The sequence below is a fragment of the Vicugna pacos genome, chromosome 8 (assembly GCF_048564905.1).
Source record: "Vicugna pacos chromosome 8, VicPac4, whole genome shotgun sequence".
Classification (NCBI taxonomy): Eukaryota; Metazoa; Chordata; class Mammalia; order Artiodactyla; family Camelidae; genus Vicugna; species Vicugna pacos.
In genome coordinates, this window is record NC_132994.1 from 70,701,126 (window position 1) to 70,714,329 (window position 13,204).

At 38.1% G+C, this 13,204-nt stretch overlaps 1 protein-coding gene across 4 annotated transcripts in view; it reads right to left on the reverse strand.

Annotated features, from left to right (window-relative positions):
- Positions 1–13,204, reverse strand: part of SERAC1 (serine active site containing 1) — a 60,733-nt gene that overhangs the window by 16,600 nt on the left and 30,929 nt on the right. For all 4 annotated transcript variants that reach the window (XM_015246654.3, XM_072966117.1, XM_072966119.1 and 1 more), the window contains 4 exons: positions 13,050–13,171; positions 11,933–12,061; positions 3,886–3,999; positions 1,913–2,075 (listed from right to left, as the gene is read on the reverse strand). In XM_015246654.3, the coding sequence (XP_015102140.1) occupies positions 1,913–2,075; positions 3,886–3,999; positions 11,933–12,061; positions 13,050–13,171 (528 nt within the window). The remainder of the gene's footprint in view (positions 1–1,912; positions 2,076–3,885; positions 4,000–11,932; positions 12,062–13,049; positions 13,172–13,204) is intronic.

Genomic DNA, 13,204 nt, shown 5'->3' on the forward strand with positions numbered 1-13,204 from the left:
CTTATAGGGTGTGTTTTTTGAATACATGGAATATTAAACTAGAAATCAGAGACATGTCTAGAAAGCCATTAATATTTGTAAATTATGCAGCACACTTTAAGTAACCCATGAAACAAAGAAGAAATTCATTTCCAAACTGAAAAATGATGAAAATACAATATACCCAAAATTTAAGGGATGCTTCCAAAGTCAGATTAGAGGAAATTTACAGCTTTAAATACCTATATTAGAAAGTAATTGTAATGATTTTAAAACATGTTTTCTTTTGACACTATTCCTATTAAGAGGTGATGAGTCTAAAGCCCTTCTAAATCCCTTCCCCTCGAATATGAGCTAGCCTTAGTGACTAGCTTTTAATCAACAGGTTACGGCAAAAATTACTTTCAACGCTTGATTATAAAAGGCAAAAGTGCTTATACCTGGCTGTCTTTTGAAATATCTGCCCTGAGAACCCAGCCATCATGCTCTAAGGAAGCCCAAGGCACATGCAGAAAGCAGCCAATGCCTCAGCCCCAGCTGAGCTCCCAGCTGAGGGCCAGTACCAATCTGCAAGCCATATGAGTGAGCGATCTTCAGGTATATTCTCCACCCTATAGCTGAGCTGCCCCAGCTGATGTTGTACAGAGCACATAAATGCCTTTCCCACTGAATTTTGCCCAAATTTCACATTCATGAGCAAAATGTATGATTGCTATTTTAACCAGTGAGTTTTGTGGTGGTTTAATACATAGCAATAGATCACTTAAAGAAGAAAAAAGGTTAAAATCTGACTAAGTTTCTACCTTAAGAATCTATAAAAAAGAGAAACAAATAAACCCAATATAGTAAGTGGTCCTTTACAGAAGTTTTCTGATCCCTGAATTAGACTTCATCAAATTAAAAACTTCTGCTGATCAATGTACTCTTAAATGTAAATTCAAAAAAAAGCAGATATACAATAAAAAAGGAAATTCATAGTTTCTAATAAATGTGTATGAACATATGCATATATGTACACATATGTGTATCTTTTGTATGTGTACATATATTTTTATATATCACCCTGCTTTTTCCATTAAAAGAGCCAAGTAGCAAAGACACTCCAGGAGCAATAGCACATCTAGCTAGAACCCAGATCTTGGTCTCTAATAATCATTCTCCACTAAAAGGAAATAGGATTCCTTGGAGAAATGAGCCTGGAACATCTTGTTATACCAGAAAGTAAGGAATGCCTCCCAAAATGATGTGGGCAGATCACAAGGACACAGGAGCCAGTTTGCCAGCCTCCCACTACCAAAGCTGAGACAATCTGGCATCAAATTATTAAGTACAGTAATAAGTTGTAAACCATTTTAAAAAAGAATCCATGTGCCCATACAGGTAGGGAGGGAGGGAGAAGGAAAGGAAGGAGAAGATGAAAAAAAGGAGGGACAGAGAAAGCAGGAAAGGCTCTTGCTTACAGTAAAATGCCAGATGCTAAAATGTACATGAGGAGGGCATGCTGCCGCTGGAAAATCATCACTGTGCAACCATCATGATAAAGACTGGATCAAACAGGAATTTTCATCTAAAGTATCTCCCCACAGATGAATTATTAGTTGCAAGGGGGAAAGTCACTAAATATACAGTGAACCTGTTTTTAGTCTGACTATACGTCTTGGCTTAGATCATGTCAAAGATAATATGAACAATTAGATGGTCATCATGGCAAACAAACTGCTCTCCAGTGACTGTCCATACATGGATTATCGTAGGTCTGAATTATCCACATGTTTCAAGCACTTTCTTGCCCCTATTAAAATGACATGCTCTAAGGACCCAAAACTAATGCTAAGTAAATTATTAAGCCTATTGAAAAATTAATGTACCATGAGGGGTGGAGGTGGGAGAACAAAGGGCTGGATGCAAAATACTCAGTATGTAAAGTTGTTACCTGAGTGAACTATAGCAGAATGAAGATGTTCATTCAAAGCCATATTTCCAAGGATACGCATTATATTTCTCTGTACTTTAGGATAGTCCTTGTGAAGTTGGTACAGCCTCTGAAGTAGTTGCAAGCCTCCATTTGCTTCAATTTTATCACAGTGTGTGGGTATCTAGCACAATAAATTAACGAAAGCTCACTTTATGTTGCACAAATTCACTAACCAGGTGACACAGCATGCTGGTGGGCAGCAGGTGGCTCCTGCTCAAGGAAGAGACCCAGAGACCCCCAAACTCTCAGCTCACTCAAATAAGCAAGCCCCTATCTGTGAGGGAAGTGCTTTAAAATCACTGAAAAATTAAGGCCACCAGGACTTCTAAAATTTTTATTCTTAAAGTTATTCTGCTTAGCTCTTGGCTGGATGTAACCACAATGTCATTATTACAGAATTGTCTCAACTTATAGTGATATTTTGATTGGCTTGATACTACCTTAAAGGGTTCTCTACCCTTAAGAAACCTGTCGCCTGATCACAGGAAATAATCCCGTGTAAGTGGCAGGTTTTGCTTCTGCGTACAAAAACTTTCAGATAAAGCAACACCTGTGGGCCTACACACCACCCCACGTAAGCCCACAGCTATGGGGGCTCTCCTAAAACTCAAGAGTCAGAAAAAATTTTTAAAGAGAAAGATCAAGAGAAAATAAAAAAGAAAGAAAAGGGGATGTGAACTTTTAATGGAGAAGAGATAAAAGAAAGCCAAAGGAAATATATATAAAAAGATAAGGTGACAGAATTGACCGACAAGCCATTACAGCCCACCAAGACACCAGCATGACCTTGACTCTTCCCAGCACTAGTTTTATTATTTACGTGACATCATGTCATATTTATGCAATTATTTTCATTCTCTAAATTTTCATTAAATTTTATCTTATTTCAAATGCATTTAAAAGTATGCCTTTTAGACATATATCAAGTGAGATATGTAGTAAGTTGAGAAGTTTCCGAAAGGTAACTATCACATTCCACGTACTGGACGTTCTACTACAGATGCACCTATTGCTTCAGAAACTAGCTGTAAGTCACAAAAAAAAAATCAAGCTCATTTTCCCACATGCCCTTTTGAACTGTAACAGTAATGACTCTGCTTTCTGCTGGATTCCTAATTCCACCAGTGGGAGCTGAGATGACCAGAGAGCACCATGCTTCTGAGCCCTGTCTTGTGGTTCCCAATTAAACTGGAGCATTTGGAACCTCCAGGATGGTGTTTCTAACGATGTGGGATGAACCACCTGCATCAGCTTCACCAGGGATGCCTGTTACAAATGCAAATTCGTGGATACTGGCCCACACCTACTAAACTAAGTTTGCTAGAGGTGAGCAGTAATGTGCATTTTTAACATGCTTCCTCGATGATTTTTATGAACTGATGTTTGAGCACCACAAAGTTTGTTGCTTTTTTCTTTTTAAAATCAAACTCTGAATATGACAGAAAAGTTGTCTTAATGCCAAAAATTTTTAAATCATTGACATATATATATAGTTACAATTCAAGTTACAATTCAAGACCATGGTCAAGTAAATATGTTTTCTAATATTTACTTTTTTTCTATCTTGACACATCTTTCTCAGGTGTTTTACTGGAAATTAACTCCCTGATAACATTACTTGTAAAAATTATCTGAGAAAGGTAACAGAACACAGCATAACTCAAAGGTGAATGCCATATTTAGACAATGAGTTGCTTTATGTGCAATGAAGATTAAATCCATTTTTTAGAACTACTTAGCAAAAGTGAAATTCATATACCAGTGCTAAATAATGATTATCAATTCTAACAATTGAAAAAAAAGTAGTTTTTTTAAAAAAGCTTTTTTTTCCTTTTATAGAAAATGAGAATTATTTCCCTTGAATAACCAACATATATAACTTTTTCAGTGTCATCATAAAAAATAAACCAAATTTTGAAAATGTAAGTTACCTCAGAATGTTTTACTAAAGCTTCTAAACAGAACATTTCCACTGTAGCTGAAGGAACTTCTCCAAAACTTTCAGCATAAGGAAGCCCATTTCCTCCGAAACACCATAATCCACCCTGAAAGTGAGATAATTAAAATTTTTGCTGAAAATTTTGCTTGACCAAAATAAAAATCTCTGTAATATATACAATATTACAAAGAACTAATACGCAGGACTCAAAATATTTTGGAAACTTAGAGGGAACTTTCAGTATTCAAACTGTTGCTTACTAGACTAGAAAACATATGGAATTATTCTTAGAAGAGAGCAATCTTTGAGTCTTTCTCAATTCTTTCCTCTGTGTCCTCTTATCTGAAAGCATGAGGACCAACACATAAATCTTACCAAGTAGGAAAAGCCCAGGGCTGATCAAGAATGTTCTAGTATCAGATTATGCCAGTAGAGTCTACTTAAAATCTATCCATCAAAATAACAGAAAAGGCATTATTGGAAAAATTTAAAATAAAGCCAATGATAGCAATGATCAGAGAGCTTTTAATTCTTCTTAAATTAAAATTCAAGTTCATACTGAAGAATAAACAGAAGAAATTAGGAAAATTTTGAAACAGAAGAGTAGTAGGGACCAGTCCTAATAGATATTAAAATATATTTAAGAATAAACTGGGAAAAGAAAATTTCAACTCTTACCACAGATCACTAACATGCAATAATTTCCTAAAAAATCAGTGAGAAAAATACCAACAAAGCTATGGAAAATGAGCAATAGTCATAAACAGAAAGTTCTTAGGAAAAGAAATATAATGTCTCTAAAACGTACCAAACAATGCCCAACCTTGCTCATGATGAGAGGCGTGCATGTGAGATTACACTTAAGAAAAGACATCTTACATCCATCAGACAGGTGGGGAAACAGGCATTCTTATTACCCTGCGGCTGGTAATGTCAACAGGGCCACTTCTGTGGAGGACAATTTAGTGACAGCTGTCAAAATTACAAGTGCCCATGTCTTTTAGCAATTTATCTTACTGAGACACTCACACATTGGCAAAGTGATACAGGTACAAATTTGTCCACGGCAGCTTTGCAAGAACAAAAAATTGAAGCTACCTAATGCCCTTCAATAGGGGGTGAGTTAAATTATACCATTATACAATGGAATGATATGAGTATAAAAAAATCTTGAGTCTCCTCATGTATTGATATATATCAGTCTCCAGGATAAACCACTTGCGTAAAAGAGTATGTATAACTACGTATGTGTGTGTTGGGGTGAGGAGATGGAGGGAAGATTTATTACTGTATCTCCTCTTTGAAGCACTTTATATTTGAACTAGGTGGCATAACTGTGTGTATATAGACTACCTGCTGGCAAAAGAGACAACTACAAGGTAGTGTCTTTCAAAAATGTGTTTTCTGTAGGAAATATAGTCCATTAAGTTTCTACATTTTGAGTTAATTTATAGGGTCTATGGTTCAGTAAACTTAGTAACGTTCAAAATGTTTGGCCACTCTTTAATTCTTATTCATGCTGTCCTCTCTGATGTAGTAATCTGTTTTTCTGAATTTAAACACGTCTGGATCTCAGAGATTCACGCTATTCAAGTGAAGGACTGGGAAGGGACTAACTCACTGAAAGTCTCTGCCTCCTCTAGCAGAGAAAAGGGTAGAGAGTGGACTGGTGGGCTCTGGAGGGTGGGAAATTTTTCTTAAAAACTTACCATCACAACCTCTCCCAAATCCCTCTCCTTCCCTCACACTGTCAAACCATCTGACCTCTTTCCAGTCTAAATGATCCAAGGAAAGAACAGGGAGAAGGAAAAGAAAAAGGATCTAGGATTTTCGTTTTTCTTGATCATTTTTTAAGTGGGATACAAGAATGTAATTCCAAGTCCATCCTTGCTGGCAAAGCTTGTAAGTTGTTCATGAACTGGCAAACTGTGCGGCAGTAACAAGCATAAGCAGAAGGAATGGCTAAAAGGTATAAACCCATGGTGTGGTCATATGGATTATTTTCCAACTCCTAACACAGAATAAATACACATGGGCCCTGCTTCTTTATCACTGGATTAAGATATAGTAAGATTAAATACATTTGTAAAGATTTAAGAAATGTCACACATCAAATTCCATATGCACAACTGAAAAACGATGTCTTAAAGATCAAAGAAATCCACAGGAAAAGGTGGAAAGACTGACAATGTTAAAAACAATAATAAAGGGTAAGGCATAAAAATTAAAAGGCAACAATAATAAAAGCATAAAGGAAATGTGAACTAATCAAGTCAGTTACTAAATAATTTATATCCATATTATATATTAATCATAGGTGTGTAGCAAAGCATTTTATGTATCATTTTCCTATTAGGATACCCAAATTGAGACACAGCATTACTATGAGTTAATGTGGTATTTTTCAAATGCATTCAAAAGGTTTATAACAGCCAAATGATTTAATACATAATGGATATTTTCTTACCATATAATCTACCTTCCAATTAAATATAACCTTTAGTTATCTCTATTTTTGTCTCTGTCATATAAAAATACTTTGATTCATAACAGAAATATGCCAGTTGTTATTTAAGTATGTATAAGATTGTGCACAGCTGGCTCTTTTAGTAATGTCATGATTCATCCATTCATTATTCAATAAATATCTATTGAGAGCATATTGTGTCTGAGGTACTGTGTTTGACACTGGAGAGATTAAAGGAAGAGAAAAAGAGAAATAAGCAAGCAAATAAATACATAAAATAATTACAGAATGGGATATATGCTATGATGGGCAATAAACATTTGAGATAAAGAGGAAGGTCTCTCTGAGGAGTTGACAAGCTGAGATCTGAAGGACTAGAATGAGGCAGGCATGTGACATTCTGGTGGCAGAGCATTCTAGGCAGAGGGAACACAAGTAGGCCCTAATGGCTAAGCTGATTTCAGAGAGACTCTGGGAAATTACAGAAGATGGTAATACTAGAAATGCAAGATTTTAGCTGGATTGTCCTTAAGCCACGACCACAAAAGCTTTATGATGGGAAATCATTTCAATGCTCCATATCCACTGTTCTCTTGATTCTAGGCAGTTTGCCACATTAGATCAAAAAGAAATCACAGTTGAAAATGTCCAAACTTCTACATCCCTGGTTGCGTCCTTAGGCTCTCACTGACCCAGTTTTCCTGAGGAACAAAAAGTATAAAAGGAGGGAAGGCAGACCACTGCCAGGGCGGGTGGGGAGCAGGGGGCACGGGAGTTTTACTAAGGCTTCTCATTGTCAGTCCCTTTGTATCAGTACATGTGAGAGCTAATCTCTAGTGTTTCTTCATAAAAAGTCACAACCTTAAAGCTCTGCGATTTGTGCAAACTAACTGGGCATAAACAATGTTCATTCTAAAGCATGAGTTTGTAACCCAGGTCATCCTTAAGGGCCTGGGGCAGATAGAATTCAGGGCAGAGAGGATGTAAACTTGGATAGGAAAAAATTACATCCTTCCTTTCTTAACCTTTAACAAATTTTTCATTGTATTCAATTACAGACATGGACAGTAAGCCACAGTAACGGGAGCAGTCTGTGCAACTCTGTCCACAACTGAAAACACGGCTATCTCCCTACCACATCGCAGCTGCCGCAGCTATCTGAAAATAACATTCTGCTCATCGCTCCTCTGAATGCCAACTGCACAGTCTCATCCTGGTGACACAGAATCCACACTGCATCTAATTCTCAAATGGTTCAAAGTAGAAACAGTATATAAATAGACATATAAAAATATACCTATAGAACGAGGAAGAGTAAATAGGGAATGATAAAACAAAAGGGACAAAATATGAATAACTGGCAAACCCAGTGAAATGTATTGTTGTAATTCTTTTTTAAGTTTGAAATTAAAGTACATATGTTAATTATATTACACTTTGTAAATTCTGATAACAGAATCTCAATATAGTTGGCTTCCCATGTATGTACTGTATTTTATGCATCTACAAACGAATTCATAGACTTAACCAAGTCTCTAAGAGATCCATGATGTACAAAGGTTAAGAAGCCCTGTTCCAAAACCAAACGTGGCTGTAGGCTGTAGGCTAAGGCCCAGAGGAACCTCTGCACGTGAGCAGTTCTGTGCAGAAGCAGCATATTCCACTTGACGGCTGCGTGGGGACTATCACTGGACAGGTTTGTCATGAACTGGTCAGATCACTAAAAACCAGACAGATGACCCTCCTATTCCTTCATCCCCAACTTCCTGGCATATAAAAAGATCCAGAGCCTGACGAAACTGGGGTGGGGGTGGGGGTGGGGGAATAAGAATAACTAAGATGGAGCTGCTTACCGGTCTGATGAGATGGGACCTCAGAATTGAAATTAAATATTTATTTCACTATTAAATTAACTAAAGATGTGCTTAGAAAACAACTGGCACAGTGTATTAAACCACTCTCTCTCTTCACTTAGCAAAAGATAAGGAAACACAGTGGAAGGTGATAGAACAGTACAGAAGGGAGAGGGATGTTACCTGAATAGTAATAAGCAGAAGAAAATCTTCTGTGCAGAAAATAAGAACGCCAGGCCAGGTACCAGGAGCTCTGGCAGGGGGATGAGGAAAGGGGGTGGTGACAGCAGTGGGAGACAGAAGTCAGGAGGATGCCTTGGAGGAGCAGCTGGTTCCCGTTGCAGGACAGGAAGAATCAAGAAGAGCCAGGGACATCCTACTGTCAGAAAACAAAGGTGCTCTCACAGCCACCTTGAGGATGGAATTCTAAAAAGGATAATGAGGTCAGCCTAAAGAACAGGCCCCAGTAGCCAGGCAATGGCACTCTGAGCATCAAAAGGAAAACAATAATTACAATTCACTGGAGCCATTCCCAGACATGGCCCAAAGGGGAAATTATAAAAAGCACACTAGAGAAGTGGTATCTACTGATGTGTCCCTAATTTCTCATAAAAAGGGAAGTGAGAAAAAGATAAATTATTCAATTGGTAAAAGAATATAGAATAAATACTATGATTTGTTTTACAGATAAAATACTTTCCCCTCACTGAGTAGGTTATATAGTTACTATAGTAATAGTGACTGTAATTTGTTCTGATTTCTCTAATGATGTAAGAGATATTTTATGAAGACAAAAGTACTGCTGAGATGATCCCACAAGAATAATGGAATTCAGTAACCACCCTCGGGGGGCCGGAGTTGGAGTCTGTGTAGGATGCTGTGCCCAGGACAGTGCTTTAATTCACTTAGAAGCCCTCTGCTGTATATGGCTAGTTTTACTCCAGGTATTTAGGTGCAGTGAACAGGCCATGGCTGAAACAGTAGGAATAGGGGATTTGGGCAGAGAACGTAAACACCTCCATCGGAAGGGATGACTTCCTGTCTGACGGCAGCCTTACGCCAAAGGCGTGGGCTTCCCCATGGAGCACTCTGAGCACTCTGACGAGTCTGCACCACAGCCGGGGCCTGCTGTGCCCTCCTCACCTATGGCACGGTCTCCTTCAGTTTTCAGACCTTTTGCCACCAAATACACTTCATACCCTCTAACTGCGCTACTGGTGCCTTCCTGTCAATCTCATCACCATCTCTGGGGGCAGGCACTCTGTACACAAGGGCCAGGACATGCTGGGATCACAAAAAGTGAAGGGCTCATTTAACGTGAAACAGGAAGCCATTTGGAGGGCTTTAAGCAGGAGTATGACCGAGCTCTAATTCATGTTTCTTAAAAAAATCACTCCAGCTGCCATGAGGACATAGAACTGGAGAGAGAAGTTGGAGCTTGGAGGCTGATGCAATGCCTATAGCTCACAGAAGTGACGGAGACCATTGTAAGGAAGCTTTCTGGATGCAGCAAGATGGTAAACTTGGCTTCTAGTTGCAAACAAAGAATGTAGCCTGTCATTCCAGTAAACAAAAATGTTGCCCTCCATCAAGCCATCAGCCACCATAGCACCCTCCACCCACTGTGAGCCCTGGGGGGATTCAGGATGGAGGAAAACAGGAAACATTCTATGCTCTGGATACTGGCCCTAGATAGCTAAGATGTATATTTAAGGAATAATTTCAATCAGCCCAGATTCTTGCATCTTCCCATATGTAGAAAAGGACTAAAATCATTAACGAGATGTCTAGTTGTTTTTTTTTTTTTTTTGATTAGCAGTAATCTTTGACGTTCGACTACATGTTTTTTTTCCCAGCAAAAACCACATATATCCTGGCTTCTCCCTTACCTCTTTGGAGTAGTTCCCCAGAGCTATCTGAGAGGCTATCTCCTGGGCTATAGTCCTTAGTAAGGTCTCCCAAATAAAACTTAACTCTCAACTTTCAGGTTGAGTGTTTTTCTTTAGTCAACATGGTGAACCCTTCCTATGACGTACATGTTTAATAAAATATAATAAAAGCAATGTTAAAACAAAGCCAAGCTCTAAAGATAATAAGAAGTAAAGGGAATCCCCTGGGTGCCAGAACTGAAAACAGAATATTCGGCAGAAATGGTAAGCACACAATGGGTGATGTAAAATTTCTGTAGGCACCTCAGGATGGGATTTTTAATACCTGTTCAGTGCAGGAGGTATGGTTTTGAGTCTCACATTCTGTGGGAGCTAGATTTGAGATCCCTATATAAAGGCAGAACCCTGGAAAGACTGCCTCCTCTGTATGAGAGAGTTTAGAAAAACTCTGCCCACCAGCCCATGAAAGCAACAAGAAGCCTATTTCTGCTTCAGGCTTTGAGAGATAAATGACAATCCTAAAACTATGCCATGTACAGGTGTAACTGAATTTATACTACCAATGTGTGACAGAAATTCCAAACTAAGGAATTAATACAAAAACTAGTCCTGTAACAGTGAACTCCTGGGGTATCCAAAAGAAGTAAACATAAAAACTGCTCTGTAGAGATAAATTTAGAATCTGAGGTGCTTGCAACTCCCGAAGAAAACAATCAATCTGGCTAAAACTAAACTCACAGTAAAAATGACTAACCCTTGTGTTGTACACCAGAAATTGACACAACATTGTAAACGGACTATAACTCAATAAAAATAAATTAAAAATAAAAAAAAAATTTTTAATGACTAACCCATGTTAATCCACAATCTAACATAAGGGGGAGTCAGGAATTAACCCAGTAAACTAAGTCAATAAAAGACTCTGAAAGGGAATTTAAAATTATTTTAAAAGGAAAGAAAGAATAGAAGCCAAGATGAAAGAAGAGGATACTGTGAAAAAGAGATGATGGTGGCCAGGAGTAAGTGGCTACAGTGAAGATGATAAGACATATGGATTCAAGCTGTATTTGAAGGGACAGCTCACAGTAACTCCTGATTAGGAGAACAGGGAAGGAAGGAATCAAGAATTCCTAGGCTTTAGCTTAAGCAACTAGGTGGATGCTTTGCCCTCTGCTAAAAGGAGAAAGACTAAAGGAGGAAGAGCTTTGCAGAGGGAGGGTGGGTTTGGCATGTAAAGTCTGGGATGCCTATGATATATCCAAGTAGAGACATCAAGTAGGGGGCTGAATGTTCAAATCTAGAGCCTAGGTTAGAACACAGGGCTCTAAGACACTGAATTTAGGCATCACCAGCATAGAGGTAATATTTTAAAGCTTTGTCAATTACTATCTATTCATTCTTCAAAATGCAACTTCAGAGTACTTCCTGTGAAGCCTTTTCACAATGACCTCTTAGAGTTCCAGTCAAGATGGTGGAGTAGTAGGACCATGAGCTCGCCTCCTCTCATGGACACAACAGAACCACAAATGATTGCTGAACAACCATTTGTTAAAAAAAAGACTGGAAACTACTAAAATGGCCTCTTAAACAGAGAGGTGGGCTCTCCAAGTAACCTGTACCTCTCCTACACACTCCATGACTTTTTTTATTCACTCGTCTCCCCATTATGCCAAACACCTAGCCCAGTGTGTGGCATTCAACCAGGAAACAGTATGTTTATTCAGTTTCTGGATGAATGACTATTCTAAAGTTCTAAGTGCTAGGTGCTGGCACAATATCTTGGAAAAGTGGGACCTCAGAAATATTTACTGAATGAAGAAAGGAGCTAACCTTCTGAGCAGCTAGACTCTGACTGCTTTCACTCAGAGCCAAAGATGTAAAATACTGGATACACTCATCAAGCTCTGTTTGAGGTAGAGAAGCCAGCAACTGTCTGAGCTCTTCTTCAATGGAAGAATCCTGAAATAAAAGGAAATCCTTCATAATCAAACTCAACAACTGAGTATAACAAAAAGCATCCAAAGAATCAAAGTCAAAACAAAACAAAAAAACAAGAGATAAATCAGTGCTTTTAGCCTTGAAAACACTCACCCAGGTAAAAACAGAAAATCATTTAATTTTGAATTCTGTACTTTTCATGTTTATTACCTGAATCTGAAAGTCCTACTGCAAAGCATGGCTCTAAATTTTCACCTTACTGGCTACTTCACGTCTTGACTCAGAATGAATTATTATACTCTTTCCAATGAAAGCTAGCTTTTCAATATCCAGGACTTGTTCTTATCTAATTTTCTAATTTACATCTAGCATATTTGTTTTTCTATTTTTCAAAAACTGATTTCAAGTTTACAGATTTTAAGTTTTCAGATTTTCATTTTCCAGAAAAGTCTAGGAAAATTGCTCAAGAAACATGCTCTAATGTCTATATTAGTGGTTAATTATTTACATCCATATATAGTAATACATCAATATCTATATGTAGTGGTTCTCCAGGGACTGTTTCAAACCCCAGGAAATAGCCTGCAACACCTGGAGACATTTTGGTTGTTACAACTGGGGGGTGCTACCGGCTTCCAGGGAGTAGATGCCAAGGATGCTGCTAAGTACCCTACAGTGTACAGAACATCTTCCAACAACAAAGAATTATTGGGCTCAAAATGTCAGTAGTGTTGATGTTGTGAAAAACTGATCTATGGATGCTGATATGCTAATAAGCAGCCACTTTCTGGTGTACAGAGACTCTCAACCCCCAAAAGGGGAAAATAAGAGAAACAGCACCTCCTGTGGAATCAAGAAACCTTAGAATGGAAACTACAGTTTCAGGTTGACACCCTAGTTTACCTGCTTGTATAAAGTAGCCAGCAAACTGCTTTTTGAATGGTTATTTTGTACCCAAAGTGAAGATGATATACTAAACTACTTTCACTTACTGGATTATTTTACTTACTTCTTTTAAAGATGGCAAAGGAGGCGGGCGGAGAAAAAAACGAAGATCACTCTCTTTGCTTCGTGCCAAACCAGTAAGAGTTCTCAGATCACAGGCTTGAGCGATTATTCTATACTGGTAATCTATTGTAAAAGTATATTGTTAGTACCCAAATT